We start from the raw sequence: 16,791 nt of genomic DNA, 5'->3' as shown, positions 1-16,791 counted from the left end.
AGTAAGTTTGGTGGATGATTTAGCTTGGAGCACCTAGTCCTTCTACACGAGGAGACGTAGGTGTGTGAGTTTGGCGTTTACGGAAGATTAAGAATATGGAAATAACTTAGTATAACGAAAGTATATGTGTATGTAAAAATAATCATCTTTTAGACTTTATAACCATCATATGACACTAGGTAACCAATATGGTTATTTAATGTTTTTCATGGGTAGTGAACCCATTAGAATCATATTAAGGTTTAGGTCTTGGATGATATTCTACTTCTTTAACATGTAAACACAAGTTTAACATCAAAGGTTCGAATGAGTATATGCTTATACTTAGGCTAAATATTACATATTATTTAGGTCCAATATTTCAAGTAAGAGGTAGAAGATTAAATCTCCATTTAGGCACCTCTTAGTTACAAGGATGTCATGTATGGGGTAGGAAGACTAAGCTTCCATTTAGGCACCCCTTTGAAGTTCACCACTTCTCTTGATGTAAAGACAACCAAGGAGGGTCACGAACTAAGGTTTATACGAGTATGTAAGATAAGCTAACTAATAGAAATCATCAAATCATGTGAGGATTGTATGTTTGGATAACCCAAGTTGTTCCATAATCACTCATGTATCAAAGTCTAAGTTTGACATGACTTGTGGGTTAAAACCCTAATCAAAACACCAAGTTTATGAGGTTTAATCCTCTGATTTTAAGTGTCTCAACCATGTTTTTAAGCTTACCCAACCATAAGAGAGGTTGTAAGCATTAGGACATTGGTGTGAGATGTGTTAGACACAAGTTGGATAAGAAATAACAAGTTGTTGAATAATAATAAACAAAACAGAAAGTTTTAGTCCATTTTAGGGCAAATCCAAGCATGATTCTTCCAAGGAAAAACCAAGGATTCAAACCCAAGGACATAACAAAGCAATAGGAAGAAGAACCAAGTGATTTGGTTGAGAAATGAGCAAGTTACACTCACTTTTGTAAGTCTTCACGAATCTGTCCAAAACTCAGATTCTCAGCTGATTAGAGAGTAGTTTAGTGAAGATTTAGGAGTTGTGAAAGTGTCAAATGGGTTGGAGAAGGTGGGTATTTATAATGGAAGAGTTAGAAGGTGATTGGAGGTGACTAGAGGTGGATTAAAGGTGATTGGGTGAGTTTGGAGAATTGGATTTCGTGCAACCAGCTCAAGAAACACACATTCTGCCGAAACAGGGGCGTAGCGTGACGCGAGGGGGGGCTAGGCGTCACGCGGCGCCCTGGTTCCAACAAGTTTGGTTTTGTTGCATTTTGGCCCCTGAAGTTTATGTTTGATTCTTTTAGGTGCATTTTTGATAGTTTAGGGACTTGTTTTGATATAAAAGCATAGTATAAGGTGTAGTTAAGCATGATGATCATAACCAAAGTATGTTTAAGCGTATAAATGTCATAACCAAGTATCGTTCTCGTTCAAAACACGTTCAATGCATAAGTTTAGATTAATTACAAGTTTCGCACATAGTTTCCAAGAATAACGATTAAACATCGATTGATTCACCAAATCGAACATACGAGCATACATAGAATGCGTATAACATAAACGTAACAAAATACAAGCTTCATTAATGATCCAAGTCTCGGTTTGATAATCATTACAACGAAAGGAACGATTACAAGAATACAAGGTTTCCAAAAATAGAAATACGAACAAAACTTTCTATAAATGGAAAGTACGAAAGAGCCGGGCGTTACAATGATTGTAGTAGGCTAGGTTGATGTGATATCTTGGTTTTTGCTTATATATATGGAACCTGTCTTGTATATGAACTAGTGGGGAATTCATCCTCACTATGTGTATTTATTTGACGGTTATCTATAATGGAATTCACCGGGTAACCCTTTACAAAAAAAAGAGTAAACTGCCATTTTGGTCCCTGTGGTTTGGCCAATTTTGCCATTTTAGTCCAAATCTCAAACTTTTTACATCTGGGTCCCTGTGGTTTGCATTTTGTTGCCATTTTAGTCCAAAATCTAAAAACCCTCTATTTTGACTGTTGAAAACTGATTATTTTGTTCTTTAGTGCAGGGGCATTCTGGTCATTTTTTAAATTTCATTTCCTTTTATGCAACCAGCAGATCAAAACCCAGATGTTCATCTTCATCATCGAAACTTAAGCGATTCATCATCATCATGAGGATATAACAACTTCTACAAGTTCGATTCATAAATCTGAACCTATTCATAATGATTTTTACAAGTTCTATTCCATAACTCCGAGCATATATATAACAATTTCAGTTTTCAATAGAGCAATTAGCATCGTCATATGGATATAACAACTTCTATAAGTTCGATTCATAAATCTGAACCTATTCATAACGATTTTTACAAGTTCTATTCCATAAATATGAACCTATTCATACTGATTTCAGTTTTCAGTTGAGCAACTAGCATCGTAACGAAATGAAGAGAACGATTTCTACAACTTCGATCTTCTAAATCTGAACTACTCACAACGATTTTGATTTTCAATAGAGCAATTCAACTAACTAACAACAAAAATACGAATGTACAAGTCACGTACACGAAGAGAATTTCAGATAATCGATGTAAAGAATACGAGATAACCTACAAGTTCGATTTCATAAATTTGAACATATTCATAACGATTTCGACTTCCAATACTTCAACTGACGTAGAGAATATGAGATAATCGATACGAATCTGCTTACGCTTGTCAATCGCTTCAAACAGATCTTCTTCTTCATCGATTTCTTCACGTTCTACGAGCTGCAAGTGGCTCTGTTCTTCCGATCTGGAACAAAAACCGTGAGCAAAAACGTTAGATAATCGATTAAAATGCAACAATTTCGATTTTTAGTTGAGCAATTAGCGATGGTGGTCACAGTCTGCTGCTGATTTATTTGGGGTTTTATGTTGTTTATAGAGAGAGAAGAGAGAGATGAGAGAGAGATAGAAGGGAGAGAGTCAGTTAGGGTTTTATTTTGGGATGATGATTATTTATTTGGGGAAGATGACCAAAATGTTAATTAAGAAAATGTTAAATGAAAAACAAAATGATCAAAATGCCCCTGAACTAAAAGACAAAATAGAATGTTGCAACAGTAAAAAATGGGGTTTTTGGATTTTGGACTAAAATGACAACAAAATGCAAACCACAGGGACCCAGGTATAAAAAGTTTAAGATTTGGACTAAAATGGCAAAACTGGCCAAACCACAGAGACTAAAATGACAGTTTACTTAAAAAAAAACATACTTTCTAATCTATACTATATAATAAAAGAAACCTGATTTTGGACACGTGTCATTCATTGAAGATGTCTACATTTGTAATTTCCTACCTTTTCATACTTAATATTATTATTTATCAAATTGACACTATTTTATTTAGTTTACCCTTATCTCTTATTTTATGAAAAAAATATATCTATTATTCTATCTCTTATTTTCATATTGCATTTTTTTTTAAATTTAGTTTGTACTTATCTTTTCCGTGTTCAAATGGGACAGAAGTAAAATTATTGGGTTTCACATTTGTAATTAGTTTTTTTTTTATTAAGATGCTATCGTTCTATTTGCTCATGTTCAAAATGACCAGGAAAAAAAACTCAGTTATTTCATGTTCAAAATAGAATGTTGCAACAGTAAAAAAATGGGGTTTTTGGATTTTGGACTAAAATGACAACAAAATGCAAACCACAGGGACCCAGGTATAAAAAGTTTAAGATTTGGACTAAAATGGCAAAACTGGCCAAACCACAGAGACTAAAATGACAGTTTACTTAAAAAAAAACATACTTTCTAATCTATACTATATAATAAAAGAAACCTGATTTTGGACACGTGTCATTCATTGAAGATGTCTACATTTGTAATTTCCTACCTTTTCATACTTAATATTATTATTTATCAAATTGACACTATTTTATTTAGTTTACCCTTATCTCTTATTTTATGAAAAAAATATATCTATTATTCTATCTCTTATTTTCATATTGCATTTTTTTTAAATTTAGTTTGTACTTATCTTTTCCGTGTTCAAATGGGACAGAAGTAAAATTATTGGGTTTCACATTTGTAATTAGTTTTTTTTATTAAGATGCTATCGTTCTATTTGCTCATGTTCAAAATGACCAGGAAAAAAAACTCAGTTATTTTTGTTTCTAGGAAATCATAATCCTTTTATTTGATTAAATCATTCTAGAAGTTTTAAAACTAAAATATAATCTATCATAATCAAATTCACATTTCAAAACCCTCAAAATTCAACCATTCAATAATCACAATTACTCACACGTATAAGCCCATATATAATCTAACCTACTTTTAATAAAGGATTCCAATTAATTATACGTGAAATTCATAAAGACTTTTTGTTATACACTTAATTTCATATATAATCTAATCTAACTTTTAATAATGTATATATGTGTGAACGCTCGGAGGGCAAAAGTGAAATTGCACTAATTTTAACGTTATTTCACTAAATTTGTGAAATAACGTTAAAAACGGCGGACGGTTAATCATGCATCATCATCATGTGGTGGCGTTGATAGCAGAAAAACAAAAGGGAACATGCACTAATCGGTCTTTGTCCCGATTGCTGAGCGTTATGTGCCTTATGTCCAAAGCTTGATGCAAAACTACTATCGAGTCGGGGGTCTTATTGAAAGCAGCCTCTACATCTTACTCTCCTCAGACCCTACCTTAGCTTTGCTATTTGTGGGATTTACTGAGTATGATGATGATGATGATGATTTAGTATATATAATTAGATTTATTCAACCCGTATAATACACGGGGTTTATAAAGATATAATTTTTTTTATTATTTAGTTTATAAAATTACATTTATCCAACCCGTGTAATATACAAGGTTACAAAATTACATTTATTTAACCCGTGTAATACACAGTGTTTTTAAAAATATAACTTTTTTTATTATTTAGTATATATAATTAGATTTATTCAACCCGTACAATACACGGGTTTTTATTATTTGGTATATAAAATTACATTTATTCAGTACAATATATGAGATTCTTAGAGATATAATTTTTTTATTACTTAATATATAAAATTACATTTGTTCAACCCGTGTAATAAACAAGATTTTTAAAGAATACTTGTTTTAATTTAGTATATTAAATTACATTTATTTAACCCGTGTAATACACGGGGTTCTAACATAGTGATAATATAATAACTAGGTTTACAATAAAAGTGAAATTCAAATTGGATTAATCTTTCTTGTCATAAATCATTTTCTTCACTACACGATTCCCTTTGGTTCCATTTCCTTTTTTTTATTATATTGGATTAGGTTTGCCCCAACCCAAACCACACGGCTCGTATTCACCCGAACCTCCGCTTCGGCACCCAACCTAAGCTCATTCTACAGTTCGTTGAAAATTTCTTACGATCACTTTATCTCTCTTGAATCCCTCATCTTCTCACCGATTCAAACCCTAAACCTCATCGGACCTTCAAATTCAATCTCTACAAGCATCCACAGCTCAATGTTCTCACGTAAGTTCGTACACACCTTTTTCACACGCCTAAAAACCCTAATTTTATACAATCTGAAAAGCAAACGCCTTTAATTTCACTTTTCGAACGAATCGCCTTTGTTGTTGTGCTTATATTCTGCTTTTTGATTGGATGAATTGCTGATTTGGTTTGAATTTAGGTGTGGAGACGGTTAGTAGGTATGATTTGTTGCTGTTTTGTGTAGATTTTGCGTTTTGGTGAGAGTTTTTGGGGTTTAGGTGGTGTTGTTTGGTTTTTGTTGATGCAATGTGTGTGTGTGTTTGTGTGTTTATGGTGGTTTTTGAGTGGCTAGTTGTGGTTACTTTTGGTAGTTCTTGTAATCTTCTGGTTTTGAATTAGGAGCTGCGCTTTTTGTTTATTGTTTTGAAGTGTTGTTTTTGAAGTTTTCTAGATTTGTGTTAATATTTACTGATGCTTAATTAGCTTCTGCTATATTAGTGGATAGTGATTATTTATGGAAAGTGTAGGGGCTGTGACAATAGATAGCTAACTTCTATAGTATTGGTAGGAGTTATCTAGGGTTGACTTAATGGTCCATAACTGCAGATCGTTTTTTTTGGACGCTAGATCACCCGGTTAGACCTTTGGCCTTTGATCACCCAGGTCATGAGTAGGAATCCCACGGTTGGCATATTATTGCCAGTTTGAACCGGTGCCACAGTTCGCCCCCCGCAAGATTCGACCTGAGATCTCCCGAGCAGGAACCCCACATAAGTGGATAAACCTTCCCACCTCCCCCCAAACCATTTGGTCTTCTGCGGATCATTGGCCCATAACTGCAGATCGTAAGTTAGCAGATAATCAGCTTTTTTATACACCTGTATATATGGTAAGTCGGTAACCAAATGTTGCCAGTTTATCTAAACTAGTTTGAGTTTCAGTTTCTGTTTATAGTTTTTTTTTTAAACGGCAAATTTGGATCACTGACGGACCACTGGAGTATCATCGTGCCACCAGCGGAACCACCCGATCATATCCATCTCCACTAGGAAATAATGCCTATACACCAATTCAGGAGGAAACCCAATAAATCTGGGAAAACCCCCCTTGTGGGAATCGAACCCAAGACCTAATGGTCCCAAAGTAAGCACCCCAAGATGCCACTAGACTATAATGCCATGGGCGAGGATTTCTGCTTATAGTTTTTAAATTGGTGTTTTTGTTCAATGTTAAGTTAGCTCAGCAGGATTTCTGAATTTTGAAAAATTTAGGATGAGGAGTTTGAGCCATCAAGGAAATTTTTTCGTAGAACTTTCAGCGAGGTGGCCAAGAATGTCTAGTTAGTGATATGGTTGCTAAATGAGACGGTCTTTTTTAAGCGAGGTGCACGGTTAGTGCTCTGCTGGCTTTTAAAAAAAATATTAAGAAGGTTATTTTCTTTTTATAGTTACTGTATGCTATTTTTATGTCACTTCTAATGATATCAGTTTTCATATATACCGTGCTTTCTATCTCTATTAATGTAAACTTGTCGTATTGATTTTATCTCAGATTTTGTAAATGAGATAATCCAACATCATAGATAGACATCTGTTGCCTAAAATATTATATGATTCTCTATATATTCTACCCAGGTTATTTAACTTAATTTGCTATTTTGTTGGTTCTTGTGTAGATTTTTTTTTCTGTTGCTTTGGCAAACAAACGTGTATATCGTATGTTATTATTACATATTATCCTATATCTCTTACCTTAATTTTGCTATTTTGGTTGGTTTCCATGCAAATTTATTGATACAAAACTTATTAGTAGTTACTAGCCAGACAAATAAAAAGATTTATTAATGGTATTTGCTTAAATCATAACGAATGACTAATGAGACCAGACAATCTTCTGTGGTTAATAGAAGTACATTATTGACTTACAGATCGCTATAATATTTACTTTTATGTTTTGTACTAATTTACTTATACATGTTATTTCCGTATTTTCTGCGAGGGTTGACATTAATCGAAGTCTACATTAGGAAAGACCAGTGAAAACTGTAGTTTTATTTTCTATTGCTTACGTGTATGACTGATTGACTGTATACATTATGGTACTAGTATTGATTAATTTCATTTGTTCTGACACTTGAAATTTGTTGTTCAAGGCTTGACCTGCACTATGGTAGTTTTAGATAATTTTAGGTCATCATATCATTGTACTATAATTTTAGATAATTTTAGGTCATCATATCGTTGTACTATAAATACTTCTTTTGGTAATAAGACGGTAACACCAGCAATGATCATTTGTGTATGTGTGCATAGGTTATGCTATACTTATATTTGAATGCATACCATGTCATAACACTTCCTTGGCGTCGATTGTCTATTTTGTCTAGTCGAGAGTTGCATTTAGCATGCCACTATGTTTATAATTGGTCTAAACATTTAACTCACATTTCCTTTTTGAAACAGTCAAAATTTTTGTTAAAACCTTGTATCAAAACTCTCAGATTACCTGGTTAGTGATGATTTATGTCAACATATATTATCTAATTTGTTTTTTTTTTTTTTGGTATTCAGCAATTACATTGACCAACCCTGTAGTACAAATACTAGCTGGCTAACTGCTAATAATTATAAATGTCAACTCGTTGAAATGGTAAAATTTAAAGTTGAGAATTGTAGTATTTTGGTTTGATGTTCAAATAATTTTTCTCGGTAAATGTTCTCAGTCAATAAGGACAACTAATGCAGAACAAAGTAGCCTATACTAGGAAGCATTCAATTCATGGTATTTCTTTATATATCCATTCCTGCCAAAGATACTAGTATATGTTACATAAAATTTATTGCTTGGAATCCTAGATACTAATAATTAACTTACTAAATAGTTGAATTGTGTTTGTTTCATAGCATTTAATCATTTATTAAACTCAGTCTTGGGCCTAGGAAAGAACCTTTAGAAGTTGTTGGGACTGTTAGAATAGCTTATCTAGTAATATTTTTAATCCAGAAACGGATGTGCATGCAGTATAAATCAAAATATATCATTCTTGTCTTTCTGTCTGTATTTATAAAAGATTGTCAATAACTGAATTTTTATTATCATCTCCAAACAAACCCTTTTCTTTCCTTTTGTGTGGTCTGTAATGAAATATTTAGTATTAATATCTAATAAAAAGTAATAGCTTTTTAACCTCAAGACTCCACTATGATTATTTCTCTACAATCTTACATGATTATTTACTGTTCATATTTCTTATATTGGAAAGTACTAAATAAATAATCTTTAATTTAGTGAAGAAAGGATTAAACAAGAATAAGAAGTTAAGCGTTGTATTTATTATAATACAAACAAATTAATAGCTTATGAAAAAAAATGCTAGATTTGTTAACTTTCTGCGATATAAAGGGAAGAGATATTTGCATTAATTCTATTATGTGTTATGGATGCACCATAATACATGTTTAATCATAGGTACCAGTCGCCCCATACACCTAGCTTTTATGATACTTTTGGCATTTAAAATGCTTTTCCCATTAACATATAATTTTGTTACAAAGTACATCGATTATATAGGATTGATGAGTTAAAAGAAAGTACAATTTTTTATACATAACAGGTTGTCTTGTTTTTAACTCATTTTTAAAATGTGCATAAAGTAGCTGGATTCTTATTAGCTAACACTTCATATATATGATTGTTAATTTTTTTTCATGTTCAGGATTTTTCCTAGGTGAGTTAGCTTAATGGAAGTGTGATGCCAGATCACTGTATATATGCTGGAGTTACATACAGTTTTTGAAAGTACATCTGCAAGAAAGTGAGAAATCTTTCGTTTTAGCCTCAAATCGTGGGGCTTACATCATTAATGCCTGGCAACGGAGTTGGGGATAGGGTTCACAATTTCTTTGCGCAAGAAAACTTGCGATCACAGGATGGGAATTGGCCTATAAACGACAATCTGTGGGTCGGTAATCAGAAACAGTTTGGTGTGTCAGATTCCAGTCCAGGAAACTACAATTCTCAACAATCAGAAACTGAGAGAGGACACAGTGGTCAACGTGTTTCGGACCCACATATCTTCAACACCACTCAAACAAATGCGAGGCCTGAGTCTGCTAGAAATATGTCTCAGTCTCACCATGAACAACCGAGCTTAAACGGCTACATGTATGGACGCCAAAATTTTCAAACGAGGCCAGATGAAGCAAATTTTATGGGAGTGAATAGAGAATACGGTCAAAATAACGTGAACCAAAGGGGGTTTCCATTCTTTGAGGCCCAACAAGAACCTGTTCCTGAACAACCTCCAAAGAATCCGTTTAGACCCGAGAGTTCTGAAGCTCATGGTAGTCTTGACCTTTTTGGTGGTCAACATCAGACCAATAGTCAATATCCTGGTTTACTACAACAACAGCAGTCAGGATTTGGCGACATACAGCAACTTCAACAGCAACTTATGCTCAGAAAAATGCAAGAACTTCAACGGCAACAAAACTCGTTAAACCAAGCTTCTCAATTCGCTAGACAACAGGGGACTGGAAGCCATACACATGGGCTTGTTAATGGCACACCGACTTCTAATTCGTCCGGTTATGGTTGGACCGAGCCTGCAGCAGTTAACCCAAACTGGTCACACCGTGCTTCACCATCGATGCACCCTGAACAGGGTCAGCCACAGCGGTCCATGGGGTTTGTTCAGCAGCAGGTTGAACCATCGTTATATGGGGTTCCTGTTTCTAGCTCAAGAGGATCTATAAATCAGTTTCCTCATAACAATTATGCTGTAATTCCGGAGCAGAATATGGTCCCCAATAAAGGTTTGTTTGGGAATGCGTTTGGTCAAGGGTCAAACCGTGGGATGAAGATGGAACACATTCAGCAACAAATTGGCCTACAAAATCTATCTGCGCAGGAATCCCCTGTAGAGATGGTGCAGGATAAGTCAGCTGCGGATGCAGCTTCTTTAGACCCCGAGGAGGAGAAATTCTTGTTTGGTTCAGATGATAACGAAAACGTGACTGGAGGAATGTCTAGTTTGTTGGATGATAACGAAATTGCAAGTGGTTTGCCTTCTATGCAGAGTGGTAGCTGGAGCGCCCTTATGCAATCTGCAGTGGCGGAAACTACTAGCGGTGAGGGTGGCGGTGGTGTAGGCGTACAAGAAGAATGGCCCGATCTTAATTTTCAGAACCCCGTACTGGAACCTGCCAACCATGAAACACAAACAGGTTCAAGTGATATCAGCGTACTACGTAATATAAATGATACGCATCATAGCAACATGGGGTTCCAACATTCTTTAGGACTAAATGAAAGTTCTGCGCCAGGTCAGCGTACACCTCAGCAGCATGGAGCAAGCCAACCGAATAATAAAAGAAATCAATTCAATGCAAATGAGCCCGTTCCGTCATCTGTGAAAACTGGATTCAACATGAATGATACCGAGAGTTCGTTACAGCAATCTCAGAATAATGACTGGAAGAGAGTAAACACTGCTGGTGTACCAAGTTTAAGCAATGTGCAGCAGGGTGGTAATCATTCCAACCAATTCTCTCCGAACAATATTAATTACTGGAAACATGTTGATTCTTCTGGGAAATCTAAAGGGAGTGAGAATTCCGAGATTTCACAACATCGTCTGAATAATAAGGGCCCACAGATATCTGAATCATCGTTCAATAGCTCAGATAAAGAGGATCTAAATAGCAGTAGAAAGGAGAACTCTAACGACAGCTACAGGTCCAGTTCATCTCACCATCCTAATACAGTTGGTCAACGGGAACAATTTTCATCAGATGCTGGAACAAAACAGAGTTTATTTAATCAGGCAGGTAGGATGATTTCGGGCCCAGGCCCACGGAAATTTCAGTATCATCCAATGGGAAACCTGGATGAAGATGTTGGAGTGTCTTACGGAACAAGACAAGGTACCGGTACAAAGTCTGTGCCCCTGCAGCATTCTCGAGGGTTAGGAAGTCAAGATCATGGAAGTTTTGGACTTAACAAAACTGGTGGCCAGGTTTGTAAAAGCTCTACTGAACTGGCTAGATGGGCCTGTCGGGCAGGTTGTACGGTTAAAAACGGGTGGTGTTGAACAAGTTATTTTTTCAGTGTGGGTTGATCTATACACACTTTATTGTCCAGTTTGTTACTTCTAATAATAATAATTAGTTGATGTGTTAAATACGACTTTCAACCTGTTGGACCCGTTTTCTTTTTAACAATTTTTTTATTAACCTAATTGATATAAAACGCTATCCGAATTTACCCATCGTTAAGTAAGCGGTTAACGTTGTCACCTCTATCGTATATTTGTACTATATGTTCCTATAACATGGTGGTTACAGCTTACAAGTGACCACTGTTCTTTTTTCAGGGTTTTGGGCCTGAGGTTGAAGGTGCCCTGAAAGGATCTGATGATACGCGTTTCAAAGGCATGATTCCTGGTCACGTGTCTAATATGTTTGCTCCCCATGACAGATCTGTAGGTTTATCCGCATTAGATAAGGCATCTCAACCTAGGTATTATTTGCATTCTGATGTTCTTTATTTCCTGCCGATTAAAATGCCATTTTCGTTCCTGAGGTTTGACCAGTTTTGTGACTTCCGTCCAAAGGTTTGTTTTTCTGCATCTGGATTCAAAAGGTTTGAAATCTTGCCATTCTCATCCGGCTCATTAACTCCATCCATTTTTCTCCGTTAAATCAGGGGTCTTTCCGTCTTTTTTGCTAACTTAAAGGGCAATTTGGTTTTTTCAGGGGTATTCGTTTTTTACATAAAGTAAAAAAGACCGAACTGCCTTTTAAGTTAGCAAAAAAGATGAAAATACCCCTGATTTAATGGAAAAAATGGATGGAGTTAACGAGCCAGACGAAAGGGCAAGATTTCAAACCTTTTGGATCCAAATGCGAAAAAACAAACCTTTGGACGATAGTTGCAAAACTGGCCAAACCTCAGGGACGAAAATGACATTTTACTCTTTCCTGCCTTTTATGTAACTATGTAAGAGATTATGAAAGCTTATTTTGCAATTTGTTGACTTTCATTGCTGACTTGAGCAGTCAAAATATGCTGGAGCTTCTTCACAAGGTGGATCAATCAAAGGACGGTGGAGTACTAAGGCATATGAACTCATTGGAACGTAATGTTTCATCTGAGATCCCCGAACCAGAAAATTCCGATGGATCTTTTGGTGGTCATCAAAGAAGTCAATCATCCAACTCTCAGGGTATTGGTTTACAGCTTGGCCCACCTTCACAGCGGTTACCAATGACTATGCAGGCGGTCAAACCTAATTCCTTGAGTCAATCTCAGCTGTCTGCTAATTCAAGGGGCAAGGGTCATGCTGAGCTGTCTGCGTTTCCTCCGTTCCAGGAACAATTTAAGAATGATAGAATGAGTATATCAGGTCAAATTGAAAGTCAACCCGCTGGACATAAGATGATGACAAACTTATCTGCTGCTTTAGGTGGTACTGATTTTAATAATGTAAGAAATCAGTTTCAAAGCCATTCAACGGCCAGTAATGAATCTTTCAATGGACATGCTCCTCATTCTCGTGTTTCTCAACAAGGTGCATTTCCGAAAATGTTGCCTAATGCATTGTCAAACGTCCAAAGTCAACAACTTTTTTCAGCAACTCAAGCTCACAAAAGTCAATTAAATATTGTGGAATCAGCTTCTTTAGGTAAGCAGAATCTAGAGGAACAAGAAGCAGAAAAGAAGGGGAATAGAAGTTCGTTGAGTGCACAGGGGTTTATTACTTCTGTGGGCGAGCAGTCAACTGGTCAAACGATGAATGGACCAGCAGCAGGCAGTGATCCTGTTAATACTGCATCTCAGAAAGATCTTGAAGCGTTTGGTCGTTCTCTTAAACCAAATAATTTTCATCAACAAATCTCGCTACTGAACCAAATGAAGGCTTTTAAACATACAGATACTGACCCAAATAACAGGGTAATGAAGAGATTGAAAGACTCAGATAACTTATTGCCTGGTCAGCAAGTGCCAACAGATAATGTTGACCGGAGTCTAGCTTCTCTACCTGCTAACCCACCTTCAAAAGATGCACTTGCGTCTCATCAGAACTCTCACATAAGTCCTCAAATGGCTCCGTCATGGTTTGATCAATATGGAACATTCAAAGGTGGTCAAATGTTGTCACAAAGAGCTGATGCTGTAAAAACTGTGGAACCGCCGTTTAAAGGTTCTGGTAGTTTGGAGACGACACAGGATGCAAAGGAGCCGCCAGCGAGTGGTTCAGCTGATAACAGTCAGGGTGGTGTTATCTGGAAAACCCCATTGGTTCCATCATCTGTGGTGGTTGACCACCAGTTGATCTCCCCGCCACTGAAAACAGCTGTTCAAAGTTTGGTTACCGTGAGTGCAAAGAAACGCAAGTGGTCTAGAGATGATATTCATTCTTGGCTCAAGGAAGTATCTGGGAGTTCTAAAATTGTCCGAGACATCTGGTGTGTATTGAAACTGATAAATACTCTGATTTGTTGGGCGGGTTGGATAACAAGTCAAAATGGGTCAGGTTTACATGAAACACTTTTTATGAAATTATGGATTTTTTAACAAATAATTTGTGTGTTAAGTCAAGATTAAATAACTTATTTTTCCCACTATATAAATTTTGAATAAATCAAGGTAGGAGGTTTTATGCATTAAAAATCCACCATGGACAACTTTTTACCTTTCTCTTCAAGCTAATTTTTTTTACGCGTTTGACATGAAAACATCATGTCCAAAAACTTTATATTTTACGAGTATAATTCGTCAAATATTACTAAAACCTAAGATTCATTTAATACGAATGTTAGTTTTTGTATAAAATAATTAGGAGGTTTTATGCATAAAAAATACACTTTGTGCAACTTTTTACAAGTTTGACCCATTCAATTCGCTTTTATTTAAGCTACATTTTACTTGTTTGACATATTAGAGATACAACACAACCCGAATAAGTAAATGTGTAACATTCTACATTGCCACCTCCGCTAGCTAGGGATGAGATTTTTTTTCTCGCATACAGATATTCATACCGATTTTGCTTATTCGGTACATGCATCAGTACCAAGTTTAAGGATTTCGGTATTCGGTACTTACGGTATTAGTCCCGGTACTTTTTTTGGTAAAAATGGAGTTGGTACCAAATTTGATATTATGCTTTATTTTCGTATTTGTGGTATTATGGTTTCTTGAACACCGGCACACGTACCAATTTAGCCAATTTGGTACCTTTATCTTATTGGTACTCGTATCGATTTAGCCTATTTGGTACCCATACGTGTACCAGTACCAAGATCAATGGAGTGCTCGAAAAATAAAAAAAAAACAAGGTGGTACTAAAGTGGGTACGGTACCGATACCCGTCCGTATCGGTACCGTACTAATATAATCGTTACGCTATTCGGTACCTAGTTTTGTTCAAATTTGGTATCTGTATTGTTGGTACGGGTGTTGTACCAATCCCATCCCTACCGCTAGCTATAGGAACACAAACACCAAAAAGAATATGTTTAGCCATTAGTTTTTCTTTACGAGGATGTACCTTATCTTTCAAGATTGTCATGTTAACCTGATGTTTATTTATTTTAACCTGCAGCACTGCTTCTATGGAATGGTGTCAAGCAACCAACCGGTTGATGGAAAAGGCAGGATTTCTCACATTCTCATTTATTTTTTATAATATTTTTATTAGTGTGATTCTCAGTGGTTTCTAATAAGAATTACGGTGGTGACAGGTGGAAGATGATGGGGCGTTAGTTGAATATGTACCTAGACCAAAGAGACGTATTATCTTTTCAACACAGTTAATGCAACAACTGTTTCCCCCTCCCCCGTCCACTCTTCTTTCAGCAGATGCTACTTTAAACTATGAAAGTATGGCTTTTTATGCTGCTCGATTGGCACTCGGAGATGCATGCAATTTAGTATCATGTGGTTCTCCTAGCAAATCAAATCTGTAAGAATGATTCTACTAGTTTGAATTTGAATACTATTATTATGTGCTATATCTAAAATCATTTTTTTCCTTTTCTTTTTGAAATACAGCCTCTCTGATAAAAGCAGTGATTCCGAGAGAAGCGATGATAAACGCCTTTCAGAAGCCGTAGAAGACTGCATGAGTAAATTAAAAAGGGTAGAAAATGATTTTTCAAGGTATCAATTTCTAGGTGTTGATAATATATAAATGACCTTACACGAGTTCTAACTGTTAGGGGCTGTTTGTTTACCTCTTAATGAGGCTCTTAATAGTTCAGACATCTTACTGGTTCAGCACTTTATGGTTCAGACTGTTTGTTTCACGAGATGAGCAGATGTCCGAATGGTTCAGACATTTGCCTCTGAATGGTTAAGATTTATATAGAGTCTGAACGGTTAAGACCTCTAATCTGAATTGGTCAGACATTTGCCTCTGAACGGTTAAGCAATATACAGACTCTTAATGGTTCAGACCTCTTACTCGTTCAGCACTTAACCATTCAGATGTTGCCAAACAGCCCCTTAGTCTTTTTATCAGTTTTGGTTTATTGATCTTGTTAATATGACAGGTTGGATCAGAAAGCATCAATCTTGGATTTGAGAGTGGAATGTCAGGAGTTAGAGAAATTTTCGATCATTAACCGTTTCGCTAAATTTCATGGAAGGGGGCAAGCAGACGGTGAAGCTTCATCGTCCGATACAGTTGCAAACACACCAAAGCCTTTCCCTCAAAGATATGTTATTGCAGTCCAATTGCCCAAAAATCTTCCCGAGAGGGTACAATGCCTATCACTGTAAAAAAATCTTCAACTATTCGCGTCCCGCGTCAATTTTGTTGCACGTAGAACCGTTGCTGACGTGCACCATGGGACCCACCATTTATGGAAAAAGCAGTAGGGCAAAGTAATTATAATATAGGTTGGAAAATGATGATGGTGGTGATGATGATATTGTGGGTTTAGGTTGCATATTCTTGAGAAATAGGTGGAGTTGGAATTTTGTTTGGGGTGGGGGGTAAATGTGGAACTGAAAAGGGTAGGCAATTAGTTAGCAAGGTTCCTTTTATAAGTAGATAAAAATGTTGACTTAAATATCTCCATGAGTTTTAATGGATCAAATATGTATTTTGATGGGTTATTCATTGTTATCTGCCTAAAATATATATTTATCTGTCAAGAGTTCCCAATTTGCTTTTTATGTAGATAAAAACATGTATGTGTTGTGAACAAGTCTAAGCTTGAAAATCCAAGTTTATAGCTAGTTTTGTTATTTCATTCGGCGTGTTTTATGCAAAAGCAAAAGCGAATCATGAAACCGTATA

The 16,791-nt window shown here is 35.9% G+C and overlaps 1 protein-coding gene across 2 annotated transcripts; it reads left to right on the top strand.

Moving 5' to 3' along the window:
- The first annotated feature begins 5,374 nt into the window (after positions 1-5,374).
- Positions 5,375-16,656, top strand: LOC110941902. Of its 2 annotated transcripts, none has more exons than XM_022183593.2 (8): positions 5,375-5,522; positions 9,199-11,499; positions 11,857-12,002; positions 12,542-13,951; positions 15,091-15,139; positions 15,230-15,450; positions 15,540-15,647; positions 16,040-16,656. In XM_022183593.2, the coding sequence occupies exons 2-8, from the start codon at positions 9,346-9,348 to the stop codon at positions 16,266-16,268; spliced, it is 4,317 nt and encodes a 1,438-aa protein (XP_022039285.1). In that variant the 5' UTR covers positions 5,375-5,522; positions 9,199-9,345; the 3' UTR covers positions 16,269-16,656. The 2 variants fall into 2 exon arrangements, with proteins under 2 accessions (XP_022039285.1, XP_035846264.1); XM_035990371.1 differs by lacking the exon at positions 5,375-5,522 and adding an exon at positions 6,274-6,372.
- Positions 16,657-16,791: the final 135 nt, after the last annotated feature.

The sequence above is a fragment of the Helianthus annuus genome, chromosome 5 (assembly GCF_002127325.2).
Source record: "Helianthus annuus cultivar XRQ/B chromosome 5, HanXRQr2.0-SUNRISE, whole genome shotgun sequence".
Lineage (NCBI taxonomy): Eukaryota > Viridiplantae > Streptophyta > Magnoliopsida > Asterales > Asteraceae > Helianthus > Helianthus annuus.
The sequence above is the reverse complement of the archived record's forward strand: the minus strand, read 5'-3'. Positions and strand labels throughout refer to the sequence as shown.